At 40.9% G+C, this 22,105-nt stretch overlaps 2 protein-coding genes across 2 annotated transcripts in view; both read left to right on the top strand.

Moving 5' to 3' along the window:
• arrdc1b (arrestin domain containing 1b) overlaps positions 1 to 17,492 on the top strand; it is a 57,145-nt gene extending 39,653 nt beyond the window's left edge. Inside the window, exons 3-8 of the mRNA XM_072453452.1 lie at positions 3,184 to 3,234; positions 9,488 to 9,642; positions 11,763 to 11,945; positions 12,691 to 12,867; positions 14,027 to 14,435; positions 15,828 to 17,492. Coding sequence (XP_072309553.1) covers positions 3,184 to 3,234; positions 9,488 to 9,642; positions 11,763 to 11,945; positions 12,691 to 12,867; positions 14,027 to 14,435; positions 15,828 to 15,895 — 1,043 coding nt within the window. The 3' untranslated portion in view covers positions 15,896 to 17,492. The remainder of the gene's footprint in view (positions 1 to 3,183; positions 3,235 to 9,487; positions 9,643 to 11,762; positions 11,946 to 12,690; positions 12,868 to 14,026; positions 14,436 to 15,827) is intronic.
• A 1,238-nt stretch (positions 17,493 to 18,730) lies between these two features.
• The window catches only part of slc31a2 (solute carrier family 31 member 2), a 10,030-nt gene continuing 6,655 nt past the window's right edge, over positions 18,731 to 22,105 (top strand). The window contains exon 1 of the mRNA XM_072453643.1: positions 18,731 to 18,958. Coding sequence (XP_072309744.1) covers positions 18,953 to 18,958 — 6 coding nt within the window. The 5' untranslated portion in view covers positions 18,731 to 18,952. The remainder of the gene's footprint in view (positions 18,959 to 22,105) is intronic.

Here is a 22,105-nt window from a genome sequence, read left to right as displayed (position 1 = left end):
CTCCGCCGTGTGGCTGGGCGCTCCCTTAGAGATAGGGTGAGGAGCTCGGCCACACGGGGGGAGCTCGGAGTAGAGCCGCTGCTCCTCCTCGTCGAGAGGAGCCAGCTGAGGTGGCTCGGGCATCTGTTCCGGATGCCTTCTGGGCGCCTCCCTCGGGAGGTGTTTCAGGCATGTCCCACCGGGAGGAGGCCCCGGGGAAGACCCAGGACACGCTGGAGAGACTTTGTCTCTCGGCTGGCCTGGGAACGCCTCGGGATCCCCCCGGAGGAGTTAGAGGAAGTGTCTGGGGAGAGGGAAGTCTGGGAGTCCCTGCTCAGACTGCTGCCCCAGCAACCCGGCCCCGGATAAAGCGGCAGAAGATGGATGGATGGACCCACATCGTCATTGGAAATTGGATTTTTTTCCCTTGTCCTTTCAGCTAAATAATACAATTGTTTCTGTGTTTAGCAAAAAATGAATTATAATCAAGCCAGCTGCACAAACCTTTCGAGCCGTGCAAACAAGAAATTGGTTTTGGGGTTTATTCTGAGACTGTATTGTTTGCCCCCTCGGCCACTTGTTCTGCACAAGTGACTTTTGTTTGAGTCTCGTCTGTTTATTCTCAAACATTAACCTGTAAAACTTGAGCTCGCTGTTGCAGAAAGTCCCGACAGCCGCAGGATGTTTGAACTGTGGCTGATAAAAACGCTGCACTCTCAAGGCCAAAGTTAGACACTGCTTTAGTCTCCACAGCAGCCTAACCTTAACACTTTGAGTAAACTTACTTATTAACCATTAGGGCTGGGAATCACAGGGTCCCTCACGATTCGATGCGATACACGGCTCACGATGCGATTTTGCGATATCTGCGATAATCGATATATTGCTCATGATGATATTCTGCGATAAATCACCCAATACATTTTAACAACATTTGTCTTTGTTAAACTGCGACCTGCACAAACTCAACATGAAACACGCCTATTTGAATCATCAAAACGGTCAAAACGTCACAGGTTTCCTTTCTTCAAACAAGCAACAAAATTGTAGCGTGAAATTATACGAGAAATTATGCCAAAAATGACTCGTTGCGATATATTGATACAGCAGCCCAGGATATCGATACTGTTTCGCCAAATGTAGTATTGCGATATATCAATATTTTTACACTCCCCTGTTAATCATATGTGCTTAAGTCTTATTTTTACTCATCTTTTAGTTCCAGAGAATCCTTTGTTTCCCGTCATGACGACTTCAGATCGTTCCAGCCAAGTTTAACTGTGACTTACGCTGAACCGTATGAATTGCCGGTTTTGAGTGGGAAAATCCCGGTTACCAACCAGGGTTACTCTTCCACCTGCTGATGTCATGAGGTGACACAATCCATCTCCAGAAAGAGCTCCAGCCATGAGCAATGAAAATCTATGCACGTTTTTTTGATAACACTTTAGAATTCACTTTGGTGGAAAGAATGCAATTTTACAATACAATTTATTCATTTGTGACTATGTATGTAATTATTTCATGTGTTTGGCCTTACCGGCTTCACACGCTCGTCATCATCGCCGTCGTTGTCAGGTTTAAAGTTCCTTCTGTTGCTGGTGGTTCGTGTAATGTGTCTGTCGCTGCATGTTGAGCGCTCCTGTCTCTGTGACCTTCAGATTGCTCTCATTTGTCCCTGTGTTTTCACCTTAGCCATTTATCGCTCAGTTCAAGAAAATTGTGAAAAACAGTGGTGATTGAGAATGGTTTACGTTGTGTTTATTGTGTCGATTGTGTTTATTGTGTCGATTGTGTTTATTGTGTCGATTGTGTTTATTGTGTCGATTGTGTTTATGGTGTCGATTGTGTTTATTGTGTCGATTGTGTTTATTGTGTTTATTGTGCCTTGGTCAGGTCTCTCTTGTGAAAAACATTCTGAATATCAGTGGGCCCTCTTGGTTAAATAAAGGTAAAAATAATAATGTATTTTTGGCTCTGATGTGTTGCTCCTCCTCATCTTAAAGTGATGGATGGTTTTTACAATTTTACAATTTTGACTTTATTTGGTGCATTTATACATGTTGTACATATAAATTATAGTTTTGCACCAGTCGAGTAAGTATTTGTGGAGAAAAAACATTGAAAAATCTGTAGAAAATGAGGAAGTTCCGGTCAAAATGTATGCATGAGTTACACAAAGAAACAACTAATTTGATGCGCTAAACATTAATTCAACAAAATCAAGCTGCTCTTATATGTTTTTATTTCTCATTTATTTTTTCCCAGTGTTTGCTGGGTAATTTCCTAGTGTGATGTCATCGATTACAAACAGGAAGTGAAATTATAAACATAAAAAAAACATGTGCTATTCTGTGATAACATTTCTATATTTTTTTTGCAAAATACATTTATCTTAACTGCATTTCAGTTCAACAAGTCGTCCGACCAATAGGGGGCACTTTAAGTGGAGCCAATAGGGCCAGGCCTCGTTGGGAGGCAGTACCATCAACTGTCCGGCATGGTCCAGTAAAGACAGTGGACACACTTTCAGGCTGCACTGATCCACTCCAAAGTGAATCAGTGGAAATGAGGTGCTCGTGTTTAGCAGTCAGTCCAGAGCAGAAGGCGTCAAGGAAAATCATTAACTGTCATTCTCTCTCACGCTCTCTCCCTCTCCCTTTTTAACCTGCCGTGTTTGGCTTTCTCCTTCATTCCTCTCTCTCTCGTGTGGGTGTGTGTGTGTTTCAGTCCCAGTTTCGCTCCAGACTAACATAACAGAGTGTGTGAAACCCCATCTCACTGGGAAGTAGGTGATGTCTCCTGAGACGACCTCACCGGGTTGGCACAAGTCAGCCAAACCAGGCGAAATGGATGTCGAGTTTACAAACCTTTTTGTGTTGCCGTGTGGGAGTGGTCGAGTGGTGAGGGGTCGAGTGGTCGAGGGTCGAGTGGTCGAGTGTCCGAGGGGTCGAGGAGTTTAGGGCCGAGCAGACGAATGGTCGAGCGGTCAAATTGTCGAGGGTTGACTGGTCGAGGGGTCGACTGGTCGAGGGGTCGAATGGTCGAGGGGTCGAGTGGTCGAATGTCGAGGGGTTGAGGGGTCGAGCGGTCGAATGGTCGAGCGTTCGAGTGGTCGAAGGGTCGAGGGGTCAAGGGGTCAAGCTGACATAGATCCAGTTGAATGTGTTCTGACCTGTTCTCTCTTTCTCTCGTCTGCTGCAGGAACGTTATCATCCGGAGAACACACTTTCCCCTTCCAGTTTGTCATTCCAGGTGAGTGTGGACCACGCCTCTCTGCCCCAGGTAAAAGGTGGGTCATTATATAAAAAGTATAGATCCATGTTTTTTCCAAGTTAAAGTACCACATAAAAGAATTTAAGTTAAAAGTAAAACGCAATATTTCCCCCAGATTGTGTGGTTTTGATAAAGATTGATTCTGGTGTATTTTATGTATATATTTGTGTTTCACTCAAAGCTGGGCATGAACTCAAAACCTGTAAATAATCAACAGAAACAAATATGACAAAAATATGTATCCGTGGCAGGCAGCTTCATTATATTGTAATTATTCTATTTTACAAAATGGATGAAAGACGTACAGAAAACAAGTTATAGCAAAAACATAGTTTTCTTCTTCTATGGTTGTAGTTTAATTATAAAGAATCTACTTGATATAAGTTATATTTCTGTTTGTGTTTGTAGAGTAAAGCATATGACAAATATAACCCCAACTGATTCAGGAAAACTAAAGGGAAAAGTTTCCTCTCTCTGATCAAGCCTCAAGACTGTGAGAGACGTACAATATTTGATTGTTTTGGATGACTCCTAACACCAGCGTGGTTCTGCAGCTGTGGGTGCAGACAGGGCACCCGAGGGTGCAGGTGGTGGGTGGCACACATGGGGCATGGTATTTTTAGCTCTGCTGTGGTGCTTGTGTGGGCGTGTAATGAGCCCCTCTCATGGAGACAACGCCCTCTACTGGTGACACTGTGGTTCTTAAACATTCAAACTCAGCAAAGGTGTGACGTAAACCACTTCAACACGAAGGAGGAATCATAAAAAAAATTGGAATACGTCACCATTAACTCAACTTAAGAATTTAGAACATGAAGGTCGAGAGCCAATCACAAACCTATAGCCGAGGAGAGAAACACACTTACTTCTTGATAATAATGCATTTGATTAAACACACACGTTACACATTTCCACTCTCAAGTTCAACACGCTGTCATTCATACACCAGTGTGTCGGGACACTCCTGTTATTTATTGCTGAGGCTAATGGTGTTTTGTAGAATCCATGAGGTCATATGTTTATTATCTGACTCAGTGGAAAATGTAGAAGTGGAGCAGGTGCAGCCACGTCCGGGACAAAGTCTGCTCCTGGCACCTTTCACCTGCTCCTGGTGTTCAGGTCATACAACCAGACTCTGAGACTGCCATCGTATATGACATCATGTCTTTTCTTTTTTTCTTTTCCTTTTTCTTCCTTTACTCCTTTTTCTTTGTCTTTAAAGGCGGTATGGACGATTTTTCGGCGATTTGAGAACGCAGGCGGAAGTGCGCAAGCGCACTCCCCCGTGCGGACTGATACATAATCAAATCAAATCAAATCAATTTATTTTTGTAAGGCCCAAAATCACAACAACAGTTGCCTCTGAGCACCACAAGGAGAAATGAATCAACAATGTCTGTGGTGGCGATGGAGTCAGACAATGTCTGTGGTGGCGAGGGACGATGTCCCAGGGTCCTCTGTCCTTAGACTCTCCTTCTCGGCCAGGAAAAACTACAAAAAAACCTCTTTGGGAAAAAAGCGTAGAAACCTGGAGGAGTTCCAGTGAAGGAGAGATCCGACTCTCACAGACGGACAGACGGACACGAGGAGACTGGAGCTGGACCCACTCTTCAGGCAGATGAGGGACCGTCTGAGTCGAGCTGGACCCACTCTTCAGGCAGATGAGGGACCGTCGGAGGCGAGCTGGACCCACTCTTCAGGCAGATGAGGGACCGTCGGAGGCGAGCTGGACCCACTCTTCAGGCAGATGAGGGACCGTCGGGGGCGAGCTGGACCCACTCCTCAGGCAGATGAGGGACCGTCCACACAGGGCAGGGACCACTTCACCAGGGGAGGGGCATCTGGGTCCACAGGTCCTCAGGAGTGAGAGAAAGAAAAGAAGGCGGTGAACAGTTTGCAAGTGGAATCAAAAAATAAATATTGTTTGATAGCATAAGTAGTCAGAAGAAGAAGAGGATAGTGCTCAAGCTGTCATACTTCCCCCAGCACAGTTACTCCTAGGGCAGCGTAGCTGAAGCTGTGGGTTTATGTTTCTGTTCCTAACTAGTCTGACCATAAGCGATTTCGAAGAGGAACGTTTTAAGCCTGGACTTAAATGAAGAGACTGTGTCAGCATATTTAACATGGGTCGGGAGCTGATTCCATAACACAGGAGCTTGGTAGCTAAACGCTCTACCTCCTACTGTACTTTTAGAGACTCTTGGGACCACCAGAAGGCCAGCATTCTGAGAGCGAAGAGCTCTGTTTGGATGATATGGTTCTATAGCATCTTTGAGGTAGGATGGGGCCATGTCATTTATGGCTTTGTAGGTCAAGAGTAGAATTTTGAATTTGATTCTAGACTCGACGGGGAGCCAGTGAAGAGACTTCAGCACTGGCGTAATGTGCTCTCTTCTTTTTGTTCCTGTTAGTAATCTTGCTGCTGCATTTTGAACCAGTTGAAAGCTTTTTATGGAGCTTTTAGGACACGCTGCAAGCAGGGAGTTACAGTAGTCTAATCTAGTCGTTACAAATGCATGAATAAGTTTTAGGCAGAATTCTTCTGATTTTGGCTATGTTGCGCAAATGGAAATAGGCTGTTTTACAAGCTTGATTTATATGAGCTTTAAATGAGAGCTCCTGGTCAAATAAGACTCCAAGGTTTCTTACAGTAGAACTGGAGGCTACACTGACATTGTCCAGTGTGACTATCTGCTCAGATAGAGCATCTCGTAGATGCTTAGGGCCAAGCACAATGACCTCGGTTTTTTCAGGGTTAAGAAGCAGGTAGTTTAGTGTCATCCAGGTTTTTATCTCCTTCACACAAGTACTAAGTCTGTCTACTTGATCGCTCTGATCAGGTTTCATTGATAAATACAGCTGAGTGTCGTCTGCATAGCAGTGGAAGTTAATGTCATGCTTTCTGATAATGTTGCCTAATGGCAGCATATAAAGAGTAAACAGAATTGGACCGAGTACCGAACCCTGTGGCACACCGTAAATTACTTTAGAGCTTGATGAGGAGCTCTGGTTTACATTAACAAATTGGAACCTATCAGATAGATAGGATTTAAACCAGCTGAGGGCTGTTCCTCCAACACCTACATCACATTCTAACCTCTGCAGTAGAATGTTGTGGTCAATGGTGTCCAACAGAACCAGGATTGAGACCAGTCCATCGTCAGCGGCTAATAACAAATCATTTGTGACTTTAACTAGTGCAGTTTCAGTGCTGTGGTGGGCTCTGAACCCTGACTGGAAAACTTCAAATAAGTCATTGTCCTGCAGGTGGCGACAAAGCTGTTTTACTACAACTTTTTCAAGGATTTTAGAGACGAAGGGAAGATTTGAAATAGGTCTGTAGTTTACCAATAGGTCGGGATCTAGATTAGGCTTTTTCAGAAGAGGTTTAATGACTGCATGTTTGAAGGACTGTGGAACATAGCCACTTTCGAGTGAAGTATTTATTATATTAAGAATATGGTCTATAATTAGGGGAAGAATGTCTTTGAGGAGTCTGCTTGGAATGGGGTCTAGGACACAAGTTGAGCTTTTAGAGGACATAATGGCTGAAGTTATCTGCTTGATCAACAGCTGTGAACCTTTCTAAGTTTACAGGTGGATTTATATGGGACCTTAGATTTACAGCTTGGGCTAGTTCAGGGCTAATAGCGGGGGTAATTTCATCTAATTTATCTCTGATTGTTTTTATTTTATTGTTAAAAAATAGGAGGAAATCATCAGAGCTAAGTGTAGCTGGGATTGAGGGCTCTACTGCACTGTGACAGTTTGTTAGCCTAGCTACAGTGCTGAAAAGGAATTTAGTGTTACTTTTGTTGACTTCTATTAGATTTGAATAATATCTGGTTTGGGCCTTACGCAGAGCCTGCTTATAGGACAGCAGGCAACTTTTCCATGCTTTTAGGGATTCTTCTGTGTGAGAGCGACGAAATAATCCCTCTAACTTTCTAACTTTTTGTTTATGTGAACGCAGTTCTTGGTTGTACCATGGGGAGGCGCGCTTTGGCCTAATGACCTTCTGTTTTAACAGCGCTACAACGTCAAGAGCAGACTTCAGAGAATTCATGGTCCAAGTCGACAAATTGATCACTTAAACTGGGACTAAAGCTGTTCTCAGCAGGATCACATGACATGTCACTGAGTATTGGCTCTATTATTTCTTTGAATTTTGAGATAGATTTTTCAGATATTGTCCTTTTCATTATAACTTTATTTTGTGGGACTGGATGATCTTTAAGAATAAACTGAAAAGTAATTAGGAAATGATCTGACAATATAGGGTTTTGAGGGAGGACAATGAGGTCACTAATCTCTGTTCCATACGTTAGGACAAGATCCAGAGTGTTCTTGTGAGTGTGAGTCGGTTTATTTACATTCTGAGTGAAACCAATGCTGTCTAACAAGGCGCTGAAGGCATTACTGAGAGCGTCATCACTCATGTTCACGTGGATATTAAAGTCTCCAACTATAACTATTTTATCCCAGGCTAACACTAAGTTTGATATAAAGTCAGAAAACTCTGTTAAAAACTCTGAGTAGGGACCAGGAGGTCGGTAGATAACTATGAACAAAACTCATTTTTGGTTTTTCATATTTGGACATGTGATCGACAGCATAAGGCTTTCAAATGAGTGAAATGCATTGTTAGTTTTAGGGCTCATAAGTGATACAACACACACGTGCGTTTGTTTATTAGCGCAACGGATCGCATCACATCTCTCGTCTCCCGTAGATTTATGTCCACTTCTGCGTCAGCTCGAACTGTCTTCCTCCGTCTTCATTTTGCCCCGTACACTGAGGGAACTATATTATGATAGATCCATGCGCTTAGGCACGCGGAAACGTGGGGACGAGCCTGACGCGGCTGCAGGTGAGCGATAGGTGCGTTTTATGATTGATACGTGGCAGGACAAATGATTTATCCACGCCACGAGGAAATATGATAAAAAAATATTGCTGAAAAAAATCGTCCATACCATCTTTAAGTATTCCGTTTGAAAAAAATAAACTAAAATAACGTTTACAGTTCACCATGCACATCAAAAGACTGAAATCTGAATTGTTACATGTTATTAAAGCTACTTTGACATCACCTTGAAGGTTTCTATTACATTTCATAGTAAACTAACATTATACAGTGTTATCATCATCATGCACTTCACTTATACGTATTTAAATGGAGGAAAGCAGCTTCTTGTCTCCACTGAGATACACATTATTGACCTTGTGACCTTAAAATGTTTTTAAATATGAACTTACATAGCCCGACCTTATCTTTATGGGCTTCTGCAGAGTTTGAACCCATGACATAAGTTATGATAAGGTTGGTTGGATGGATGGTAAGGATGGTTTTAGGGTTTGACCTAAGAGTATTAGCTTATTTGTTTGATATTAAATGAAATAAGTGAGTGAAACATGTACAAGGTCAAGGTCAAGTATCCAGTTTGTCATTTCCAGATTGTAACATCCCCTTCAGTACTTCATCTTTAGCTATAATTTGGTCTTTTTTGTCATTGTCTTTGCAGTGTCCCTGTACAATAAAAACACACCATCATTTTACTATGATATTATTCATTTCCCACATTAGATATAGTCACACGATGTAAACACAAATTATGTTCATATACTGCCCCCTTGTGGTTGAATATGACACTGCAATCAGTGCCCAACATAAGAATATTCAGATTTTTTTGTGAAACTGAATTGATTTATTTGGGAAAAAAGCAATTTCTAATAGTTATCAAATATAAATCTGATAAAATAGTAAATATATATGTAACAAGTGGCAGATGTGAATATTCTATTATTTCCAGACCATACAAATACATTTTGGAAAAAGTAAATCATAATAGTCATTTAATATAGGCCTATGTTTAGAAATCATTCATATTATGTTTGTTTTACTGTTTATCGTGTTGATGATTTCACCTCTAATACAACATAACCTGTCCTTGTCCCAGTGTCTTTATCCTCCAGTGTCTTCATCCCGCTGTCTTTGCCCCACATGGATATTTTTATCAGGCGGCTCTTTAATTTGGTCACCTCCTGTCCTCTACCTCCTTCCCCCTCGTTTCCTTTCCTCTGTCCTATGTCGTAAACTAGCCTCCCTCTTATCCCTTCACATGAATCATTGGTTTCGGGTTGTGACTTCTTTAATATTGTCCAGTTTGATTCTATAGTAGAAATGCAAGTCTGGATTGTAAACTAAACACACACTCTGGCTCTGTTCCAGCCGCCGTTCCCACGTCGTTCGAAGGGCCGTTTGGAAAGATCTTTTACTGCGTGAAGGCCGCCATCGACACGCCTCGCTTCTCTAAAGACTACAAAGCCCAGCGACAGTTCTACCTCCTCAACCGGCTCAATCTGAACGAGGTGCCCGCCATCGAGGTCAGTGTCTGAGCCGGCTGACCCAAGGCACTACAGACACAGAAAATACTGACTTTAGCTAAAAGGGAATGTTCTGTTGCCATTCGCCAATAACGTGATCTCAATTCACTTTTGAACTTTGAATGTGCATGAGACCAACAAGAGGAAAGAGGAACAAACGGTGCTTAAACTACTAGATGGATCAAAATAATTTTATCAAATGAAAATGAAAGGTGCATTCTCATTTTGGAGTCTTGGTGTAGACTCGGTTTGGTCCTGATGTAGACTTGGTTTGGTCCTGATGTGGACCCGGTTTGGTCCTGATGTGGACATGGTTTGGTCCTGATGTGGACCCGGTTTGGTCCTGATGTGGACTTGGTTTGGTCCTGATGTGGACTTGGTTTGGTCCTGATGTGGACCCGGTTTGGTCCTGATGTGGACTTGGTTTGGTCCTGATGTGGACTTGGTTTGGTCCTGATGTGGACTTGGTTTGGTCCTGATGTGGACTTGGTTTGGTCCTGATGTGGACTTGGTTTGGTCCTGATGTGGACTTGGTTTGGTCCTGATGTGGACTTGGTTTGGTCCTGATGTAGAGCCGGTTTGGTCCTGATGTAGACTTGGTTTGGTCCTGATGTAGACTTGGTTTGGTCCTGATGTGGACTTGGTTTGGTCCTGATGTGGACTTGGTTTGGTCCTGATGTGGACTTGGTTTGGTCCTGATGTGGACTTGGTTTGGTCCTGATGTAGACTTGGTTTGGTCCTGATGTGGACTTGGTTTGGTCCTGATGTGGACTTGGTTTGGTCCTGATGTGGACTTGGTTTGGTCCTGATGTAGACACGGTTTGGTTCTGATGTAGACACGGTTTGGTCCTGATTTGGACTTGGTTTGGTCCTGATGTAGACACAGTTTGGTCCTGATGTGGACTTGGTTTGGTCCTGATGTGGACTTGGTTTGGTCCTGATGTAGACTTGGTTTGGTCCTGATGTAGACTTAGTTTGGTCCTGATGTAGTCTTGGTTTGGTTCTGATGTGGACTTGGTTTGGTCCTGATGTGGACTTGGTTTGGTCCTGATGTGGACTTAGTTTGGTCCTGATGTGGACACGGTTTGGTCCTGATGTAGACTTGGTTTGGTTCTGATGTAGACACGGTTTGGTCCCGATGTGGACTTGGTTTGGTCCTGATGTGGACTTGGTTTGGTCCTGATGTAGACTTGGTTTGGTTCTGATGTGGACTTGGTTTGGTCCTGATGTGGACTTGGTTTGGTCCCGATGTGGACTTGGTTTGGTCCTGATTTGGACTTGGTTTGGTCCTGATGTAGACCCGGTTTGGTCCTGATGTGGACTTGGTTTGGTTCTGATGTGGACTCGGTTTGGTCCTGATGTGGACTTGGTTTGGTCCTGATTTGGACTTGGTTTGGTCCTGATGTAGAGCCGGTTTGGTCCTGATGTGGACTTGGTTTGGTCCTGATGTGGACTTGGTTTGGTCCTGATGTAGAGCCGGTTTGGTCCTGATGTGGACTTGGTTTGGTCCTGATTTGGACTTGGTTTGGTCCTGATGTAGAGCCGGTTTGGTCCTGATGTGGACTTGGTTTGGTCCTGATGTGGACTTGGTTTGGTCCTGATGTAGACTCGGTTTGGTCCTGATGTAGACTCGGTTTGGTCCTGATGTAGACACGGTTTGGTCCTGATGTAGACTCGGTTTGGTCCTGATGTAGACACGGTTTGGTCCTGATGTGGTCCTGATATGGATTTTGTGTTTTAAATGTCTCTTTCATACTCTTTGTAGATCTAATGTAGCTCTGCTCTTTGTGCTACTGCTTCTTGACCAGGTCGTCTTTGTTGATGAGAAATAGCTGGATAAATGAAGGTTAAATAAAAACAAATACTTCAGTAGGATTTGTGAGTTGAATGTACATAACATGGCCTCCTTACCATATAACGAATTCAATCTTTTAGGCTTTTCGGTATCAGTCAAATTAATGTGGTTGGGATCACACATTTAACTAAAGATCTTGTCGATTTAATCCCTCATTCGTCCAAGAGAGGTCCACGCTAGACAACGTTTCAAATGAAGTCATCTGGACAACCACATCATGGATAAATTCTTTATATTGTTTGACTTATCATTGCTTCCTCTGTAGCATCCGAGCTACGCCGTCATCACAAAGAAGTTCAACTACCTGCTGGTGAAGACTGGCACGCTGATGCTGAAGGCCCACAGCGACCTGCGCGGCTACATCCCGGGACAGGTCATCAGACTGTCCACAGAGATCCACAACAAGTCGGGGAAGGACACGGGCTGTGTGCTGGCCAGCCTCATACAGGTCCAACACCACAACATCAGTCTATAGCACAAACTCCAATGCTCTAAACCAGGCCTTCTCAAACTGTGGATATGACTTATTTTTTATATATTCTTTAAATGCTTGGAATCAGTTGTTTGTTTGAGATAGCTAGTTTAGTTTTAGTTCTATTTTATACATGATTTTGTCCTCATTTGTCCTCATATTAGACCAGGTATCTTGTCTTTTAGATAATATTGTTGCGTTCACACATTCACCACATCAAACTAAGCCAGGACTAAACCCAAAACTAAACCTAGGCTAGATCTTGACTAAACAAAGACTAGATCAGAACAAAACTAAGTTAACAAAATGGGCTCAATTTATATTTTATTCAGACCTGGTTTTATCTTTTTTTGCCATGGTTTAGATGTTAGAAATGTATTCATTATTACAGTTTCTTTATTTTTATAGCGATTGGGATTGTATCACGTTCAGTAAACCAGCTATGATGTTCTACAGCTCTTTTGTTACTTTTTAACATCGTTTTTATTCATTTTTATAGAGACTTTTGGCACATCTGACCAGTAAGTTATTGATATTAGATCCCAACCACTGTAGATGTGGCAGTTTAGGTTCAGACTTCATCCCTTTGTTTAGGTTTTGGTTCAGTGTTTCAGTTCTGTTCCTAAAGTATCGTAGCTGAGAGGACAATTATTTACAGAGTTCTTGCACATGCATTTGTTTTAGTGACAGGTTTTTCTCTTTGTGTGGTCCCGGTCTCCAGAAGGTGACGTACCGGACCAAGCGGCAGGTGATGGACCTGCGGACGATCGCTGAGGTGGAGGGAGCGGGAGTGAAGGCGGGGAAACACGCCGAGTGGAGGGAGCAGATCATCGTGCCGCCGCTGCCCCAGTCTGCGCTCGCCGGGTGCAGCCTCATCGACATCGACTACTTCATCCAGGTCTCAGCGGAGCAGTAACGCCATATTTTTGTTTTAAATCAGCAATCGCCCTTTGACGATGCGGTGGCAAATGTACCATTCCAGGCTGAACGTCCAGCTAGTTGTTGAATGTAGTGGGCATGGAGTAACCTAAGCTCATAGATAATAACTTCAAAAACACTTTTTTATAAATTGTAACGCACAGAGAGAGACTAGAATAACAATAAGTGCAAGATATTATGACACTGAAATCCAGTACACCTGGAAAGTTTCTGTGAGAAAGTAATTATCATGTTTTCTATGTAAATTTAACTTTACAATTCAAGTGGCATCAGAAGAGAAAAAGACAAAGAGAAAGTGGGACATTTTCTAAATAAGTGAGACGAGACGAGAGTGCAGGACAACAACAGGAGGGACAGGTCACCCGAGACTCTGGCCAGTTCAGTCGCACTGAAGACGATGTCAAAATACTACAATCTGTCTGCCTAACATCCAAAGTAACATACAGAAAGCACCAAGCGACATTGTGGCTCAGCGCTGTCGCTAAAGCTTAGAGCGACTTTAACATCGCTGATGCTAAACACACTAATATGACAGAGAAAGGACGTGAGGAGTGGTAACTCATGAAACCAACTACGAATATTATACATGCCACATATTAAAGTCCATGTGACACATTAGACTGCACTTTTCAGTAAAACAAAGGAACTGTGATTATATTTAAGATTTTATCAAACATTTGGCAATTTTGGTGATGTTTATAATGTCACTTCCTGGTTGGAGGAATTTTACCTAGCAACCAGATTGTAAACAACAGCCAAAGTCCATTTACTCATACAGTAGTTATGAATTGACAAATAATTGCACCCCACAACACCTTTATTTTGTTAAATGATTGTTTAAAAAGGTGTAAGTCATTTTTGATGGAATGGCGCGTTTTGATGATCACAGAGGTGGAGATGTTCTGTTGTAGAAGTCGGCTCTACTTCCTGTAATTTTCAACTTTAAATTGTCAAATTTTCTTCACGAACTGCAATTTGACTGATGTAAAACTATAGATGTTAAGTATTTGTGAAGCCTCAGTTATATCATCAATTCTATTGTAATTGTATCAAAAAAGTGTGGGAAAAGCCAGAAAATGTTCCACTCTAACCTCTCTTTCATGTCCTGTGCTGTCCAGGTATCGCTAAAATCCCCCGACGCTGTTGTGACGTTGCCCATTTACATCGGGAACATCGCAGTGAACCTGACGCCCTCCAGGCCCTCAGTCCCCGCCCCCTGCAGCGTGGCTCCCAGTGCGCCGCCCTGCGAAGACGACCTGAACGACCTCTGTGCCGGGGGCGGGGCCAACGAGGAGATCCCCACCAAGAGCCACTCCCAGCAAGACCCCAGCGGGCAGCCCGTCACGCTGTCGCCAGGCGCAGCGCTGCCCCATGGAGGCCTCTACCCCGACCTGTCCGCGCCACTCTTCTGTTTGTCCACCGGGGCCACCATACCCTTCTTCACGGAGGGCAGCGACATCACGCCCATCCCCACGTCCTGCTCGCTCATCCTGCCGCCAGAGTACAGCAGCTGGGACTTTCCTCAAGGTGAGACTGGACGCTTAGTGTCTGAAGCGTTTGGGGGTGCTGTGGTGGAGGAGGAGGGCTACGCGAGTTTAGAATCCATGTGACAGGTTCTCATGTTTTTCAAATTATTAGAGATTGTCCCTGTGGCAAATTATCATAGTTTTACGTCAGTCAAGTGGCAGTTTGTGAAGACAATTTGACAGATAAAAGTTGAAAATTACAGGAAGTAGAGCTGAGTTCTTTTTTCTTCTTCTTCTTTGGTATTTTATGGCGGTTGGTATCCAAGCGTTACATTACCGCCAGCCACTACAGTTCTACGTCTAGACTCTCTAGACTTTCGATTTTCTTCTTCTTCTTTGGTGCTTTGTCGAGCCAAGTTCTAGATCCATGGTTCTACAACAGAATCTTTCCACCTCTGTGATGTCATCAAAAAGCGCCATTCCATCAAAAATGAAAAGAAACTTTGCACGCAGCAAAACTTTTGGATACCAACTGCCATAAAACAACAACAACAACAAGAAAAGAATAAAGTCGATAGAATAAAGTAGATGGCGGTAAATGCACCTTTGAAGTTGGCTGCTAGACGCCATTAAACACAACAACAACTTACACTTTAGAGAATCATATTACAAAATAAAGTGTCGCCAGGTGTTTTTGTCAAATCATAACTATTGTATGAATTACCAATAAATAGCTTTTGGCCCTTGTTTACAATCTGGTCGCTAAGTAACAGTTTGTGGAATTACCTCTATGCCTTTGTCATATTTGCTCGACATAAGTGTCACCAAATTTGTCAAATTGGAGAAAAACAGGCCAAATGTTTTGTAAAATCTTAAATATAATCAAGTTCCCTTTGTTTTGCTGAAAAGTGTAGTCTAATGTGTCACGTGGACTTTAAATCCAGTCAGCTGAGCGGTGATAGGCCGAGCTGAGCCTATCATAGGTGAGCAGGGCGGTGGAGGAAGTTAGCATAGATTGTATAGGTTGCAGGTCTTCCAGGCTGAAATCTGCTTCTCTTCAATATTTTTCTTTATCCCGACATATTGTATTATATTGCCCTTCAAAATGTGTTATCATGCAACGATTAATTGACGACTCGTAACTAGTCAAATCAAGTCAACAAAAAAATAATCATATTTTGATAATCACAGTTGTTATCTGGACTGTAGAGACTCTAATAAACATGCAAAAAGTCAAGACAGTGGCTTTATTAAATCAAAATTAATCAATAGCACATTATTCAACATAATCTCAGTCTAGAAACCTGTAGTCAGCATATTTCAGCCGTTATTTGCTTAATGTAATCGAAAAGATTATCACTAAACAATCAACTCCTCAAATAATGGTTCGTGACAGCCCTTATTCTGACTCATCTGGTTTGTGGGTTTAATATCGGTGTCTCTGTGATTCCAGAACCTCCTCCCACGTACGAGGAGAGCTGCAGCACGGCCATCTCGACTCAACAGCAGACGGAGAACTAATGTAGTGTCATCAGACCCCGCCCCCAGACCCATCTGCACCAATCAGGATTCAGGCGGTCTGGGATTAGGTCGCCACTCCAAAGACTCTCCGTTTCTAAATGACTTTTTTGAATATTCACAAAAGCTGGTGAACTACATTGTGCCTACATCATGAGAAAGTGGCTGATATGGGAAATGTTTTGTTTTTTTTTGGTTCTACTTTGATACTTTTAGATATTTTGAGTGCAAGACTGAGAAATGTATATATTTTTTTTGTTCTGTCTCTCTTAGGACCAATGTAAAACTAATCTTTTTGTGAAGATCTCAGAGTAGATATAATAAGTTTATTATACATTTCAATGAAACAAACAAAATCTGAAAAAAGTAATATTTTTTTAATGTAGTTATTTATTCTTAATGGTAGGATTTTTGTGTGCACATAATCTCTGAGGTTTTGTCACTAAACCAAAGCACACTCCAGGTGAGTCGAACAGCTCAATGTTAAAGGAGAAAAAAGAAACTTTAACGTGGATCTGTGGTGCAGAATATCATAATTCAAACGTTTTCAAACATGTGTCTTTCAGCGCCCTCTTGTGGATGTTATATGTACATTACTAGCTGCGTCACTACAATGATTATGAAACATTCATGTTGTAATCTTTTTCATTGGTTTAAAAATACATGTTGAAATAATCAATACAATTAACAGCCTTTGAGCTGACTAATTGCGTTGTATGAAACAAAACATGTTTTTTTGTGTTTTTGTAATTGGATATAAGAACTCACCCGTCAATGAAATGCTTCATGTCTTCTTTTTAAATACTGTTTTAAAGACACGAGAGACTAAGTTTGAAAATAAAAATAATGAATGACCTTAGTTTGACTAATTCCCTTTTGTTGCTTTTTTGTTTGTTTTTTGTTTTCCCCTGTCTTTCCGAACAAAACAGAACAAATGTGGCCTTCTGCTTATGTTATATTGTTTTACTGCACAACAATGTTAGAATGACTTTGTCTCATCTGGAAGTCCGGTTTGAAGTCTGAAATAACTGTGAAACTCCAAAGACCAACCCTTCCCAGATCTGGATCAGCCGGCACACTGCACTGTTCTTGCACAAAATGTTGGAATTTAAATTAGAACTAAGTAAACAGTGTAACAGACTAGTGTTTTCTTTTTCTTCTTCTTTAAATTAACACATTTTATTTAGCATTTTTAATATTTCCAATACCCAAAGCCTCCCCATTTGTTTCTGTGTACTTTTTCAAAATATACTCACAAGTGAAATGTTACTTTTTTTCTTTTATTTTGGGACAGTTTGAGCACCAATGTAGCTATCTCAAGGACAAGGGAAGTCACTGGAATGTGTAATGTATTTTTAATTACTTTAGATGATGTGCAATGTTTGTTTTTACCCTATATCTTATGCTGCTTTATTTCTTATTCTTTCTTATGGTACGAGAGCTTTATGAAGCCTTCTTTCTTTCCGTTGATATTATTTTGTATTTTTCTCCTGTTGTACTGTTTATAGCCACAAAATACAGATTATTATATCACTTCTCATAGTAGGCCTACAGTAATTTGCACTGTGGTGTAAAATAAAAGATTTTTAACAAACATAAACATACCGGTACTTTTTTTTTTTTTTAATAAGCAGCATATTAGTGTTATTAGAGAATTACTCCAGATATAAGTAAAACTGTATATAAAAATAAGATTCATTTTATATAAAGTCCAATAATTCCCCCCAGCTTATACTGTATCTGTATGTATAAGATCTGGTCATTGGAGCAGACAGTCTATTGTTCATCACAAAGGGAATTAAAATATTTGTATACTTGTATTTTTGTAGAAAAGACATTGAATTGGCACTTGACTGGTATTTGTTTTTATGTGTTTGTGTTTTACATGTTGAAATTGATAAATAATATAAATAATTTAAAAGAATAATTTTAAATAAAAGTACAGAATTCAATTGAAATCATTTTTGTTACAGCACGGCCTTAAAGTTCATATTTTAAAGGTGCACTATGTCACTTTTAGGGGAGAGTCCGCCACCCGATTGTCTCAGTGAAGATATGGATTAGCTGATTATTGCTTTGCCAGACATGTTCCACAGTATAACCTTAAACACAACACATAATAATAATAATACTGTTGTTATTTTTGTTTTTGTAATCATTTATAAGTGAAAAGCTAATTTGTGAACTTTACTTTAACCTAAACTCAATTTGTGGGCCTTGCAAGATTTCGAAATCGAAATATCGGTATCAGCAAAGGTTGGTTATCGGCCTCAAAAAAAAATCCGGGTCTATCATCTCCTGGTCAAGTTACAGGTTAGATCTGCGGAGAGGCAGAGGCAATCACACTCACGGTAAGAATGCATGTTTTTCCAAGTTTAGCCATAACAATCACACTTGTAACTGGATAAACAAAAGATGATGAAATGTTTGATGCTAAACAATAGAACCTTCATGGACACAGCAGGGGATCGACACGCCACCAGAGACGTTACGCAGTGCATTTTAAAATTCAAATTGTCCTATTGTTGCATTGCCTTGTTCATGTTTTTGAGTGTATTCATCATGGTATTTATTTTTTTATTTCAGATCACTCACAATTTATAAATATCTAAAAAATATCTAGAAAATATCTAAAAAATACAAAAAAGGAAAAAAAAAACATATAATTAAAAAATAAATGTATTTTTATTTTTATTATTAATTAATATTATCATTATTATCGCGTTGTTTTCCATGTGTCGCAAGAAGACTCCTTTTCCCATCAGCCCCTGCGTGTTGTTTGTAGCTTGTATGCTAGCGCCGCACGTTAGCCTCGCGTCCAGAGCTCGCGTCACTTCGCTTTCTTTCTGCCGCTGCCGCTCCTGGGACACTCGCCGCTTCTTCTGCTCTTCTCGGGGGAATTTATGACCGCTTTTCAACAACAAGTGCAAGAGCAGCAAGTGTTTTAATGATTTAACATTTATATTTCTAATGGGTGGCGTTTTACACCGGTTTTACACTGGTTAAATACGGAATAAAGCACCCAAAGCAGCAGCAGCAGCAGACGCAGCCTTATTCAACATGTCTGTAAGTCATTGATTTATTCAACATCTTAGCCTGATTACAATAACAACCCCGTTTCCTTTCTGCAAAAAGCTTTTTATGATCGTTAATGTCACCTGATTTGTCCAGTATTAAATGCACAAACTGTTTAAATGCCCGCTGTTATATTGAGTATTTTGCATAGTTTAGACCTTGTTAAGACATGTTAATGAACGACAACAGGAATAACTCTGTGTATGATGTCAATGTAACACAATGTTCAGTCAACTTCCCCCAACTTTCTTACTTTCTTTAAACTGAGGGCTGCAACTAATGATTATTGCACATTGAGAGTTTTAGAATACTTATAAATGTTGAAATGTGACTTCAAGATAGAGAAGAGTATAATTGAAGAAAATCTGAAAGTATGTATATTTCTTTATATATTTTTGTTTAGTATTGCTACTATATTTGTTAAAAAATGTCTGTTTTAGAGAGGTGGTAAAAAGAAGGGCTTAAATAAGCAAATCAATCAATTAAACACAACTAGTCGATTATTGAATTAATGGTCAACAAATTTATGTAATGAATAATTGTTAACATGTCTAAGCACATTTTAGGTTCCAAAACATGCCATGAGCTGAGAAGTGGCTGAAATTGAGTCGTAATTCCACAAGAATGAGTAAAAAATGTGAAAATTGAGTGCATTTGATGAAAACACTCTTAGTAATTGAATAATCGTCATCTAATTTAGTCATTTAATAATTTTTATCTTCACACGAACTACAAAAATGCCATGTACAGAGAGAAGAGCATGTTTTATGACTGTAAATGTGTTTTTAAGTTCTCAAGCGGCATTACTTCAACTTCTTTGAAACCACTCATCACTTAATCACAAGAGTAATTGCACAGTTAATTCATTGATTATAAAAACAATCGTCACAATTATTCAGCTTGAATAAATTTGAAAAAAGGAATAAAAAGGCCTTAACATTTAATTTATTTATTTTACTTTTCTTATTTATTTGAGCTCTCGTTGTCTGCACGTTTTGATCCACTTAGTATGTTTCTTTTATAGATAAATCTAGTTAAAACTGTATAATGTAGACGCACAAATGTTTAGCCTCGTGCTGCTTCTCTAAAGACGTGTAAATGTAAGGTTTTCATGAGTACATGAGCTGATAATGGGAACCTGCAGGTCTGTTTCTGTTGACTCAGCCTGCTAAATATAAGGTCTTTCCACTGCTTCTGCAAACACGTCTGTTTTTTTTGTTTGCTCGCACATGTCAATCACCAGAAAAAGCTGTTACTTTCTGTTGTTTTAGCGAAGGTACCGCTAATTATATGTGTGTGTTTTAGAGTCATTCTCTGTCAATAGTTTATGTACCCTCCTTATCCCTTTATCTTTTGATTAACTCAACTCAGACAATGATATTTGTACTGAATTTCTCCCAGATAAAGTTAAAGAGATAAGATAAGAGTGTATTTACAGACAAAAATGCACAATTCACCTAAATGTGATGTAATTACTCTTTGTCTGATCAGTAGAGTGTCTTCTTTTGGGATCGGTATCGGCCGATATCGGAACAAACTGATATTTGGCGCAGATATATATTTTTTTAAACAAACGAATGAGTAAAAATGTTGAATGGATCGGCCGATATCGGAACAAACTGATATTAGACAAAACGAACGGCTGTATTTTGACATAATCATCAACATATTATCATGATAATACTGTTGTTATTTTTGTTTTTCGTAATCATTTATAAGTGAAAAGTAAATTTATGAACTTTACTTAAACTCGATTTATGGGCCTTGCTGTGGATTTTAAAATGGAAATATCGGCATCGGCATCAAGAAAAAAATTGGATATTGGTATCGGCAAAAAAAAATCTGTATTGGCCCATAAAATGATTATTTCAGTAATCGATCAATCAATCAATGTACTTTGCATTTGCAGTTTCAGAATATAAACCGTCATTTCCGTTGTGTTTACCGCTCCACTACGTCTAAAATATGAGTTTAAGAGCACAAACGGAGCCACGTTGTCGTGCCTTCCACAGCTGTGTCCAGTCCAGCGCACACAGGGTCAGTGTGTGGGACAATGCCTCTTGTTCCAGACAGATCAACTGCTCCTCCACAGACCTCCACATTCCTGCCATTTTTCCACCAGCCAAAATGATAACACACACACACACACACACACACACACGCACAGACACACACACACACGCACACACACACACACACGCACAGACACACACACACACGCACACACACACACACACACGCACAGACACACACACACACGCACACACACACACACACGCACAGACACACACACACACGCACACACACACACACACACGCACAGACACACACACACACGCACACACACACACACGCACACACACACGCACACACACAGACACACACACACACACACACACACACAGACACACACACACAGACACACAGACACACACACACACGCACACACACAGACACACACACGCACACACACAGACACACACACACACGCACACACACAGACACACACACGCACACACACAGACACACACACACACGCACAGACACACACGCACACACACAGACACACACACGCACACACACACACACGCACAGACACACACGCACACACACAGACACACACACGCACACACACAGACACACACACACACACGCACAGACACACACACACACAGACACACACACGCACACACACAGACACACGCACACACACACACACAGACACAGACACACACACACACACACAGACACACACACACACACAGACACACACACACACACAGGCCATTACAATATTAGATTTGACCTTGAAAATGTAATGTGTGATCTCAGTCTCAAAACAAAATATCGTTTCATTGTGATCAGAGATTGGTCGATATATTGGGACGATATTTGCACTTTTTCCACACATCGTTAAAGCGCCAGCTTAGGCCGATGTGTAGTTTAATCTCAAAGTTTTTACCTGGTTAAATAAAAGTTAATACATAGATAAATACATAATTAAAATTAATAAATGTCGCTCTACTTTAGACCTATCCAGGACGGATGTTTTTTGAATAATAGAAATAAAATAAAAATAATTGTGACGTTTGTTGCCTAAAACAGGGGTCGACAACCTTAAATGTTCAAAGAGCCAAA

The sequence above is a fragment of the Eucyclogobius newberryi genome, unplaced genomic scaffold (genome assembly GCF_026437365.1).
Source record: "Eucyclogobius newberryi isolate DKJ021-1_F unplaced genomic scaffold, fEucNew1.0.hap1 SCAF_2, whole genome shotgun sequence".
In the NCBI taxonomy this organism is placed as follows: domain Eukaryota; kingdom Metazoa; phylum Chordata; class Actinopteri; order Gobiiformes; family Gobiidae; genus Eucyclogobius; species Eucyclogobius newberryi.
This window is presented reverse-complemented; position numbering and strand designations above follow the sequence as displayed.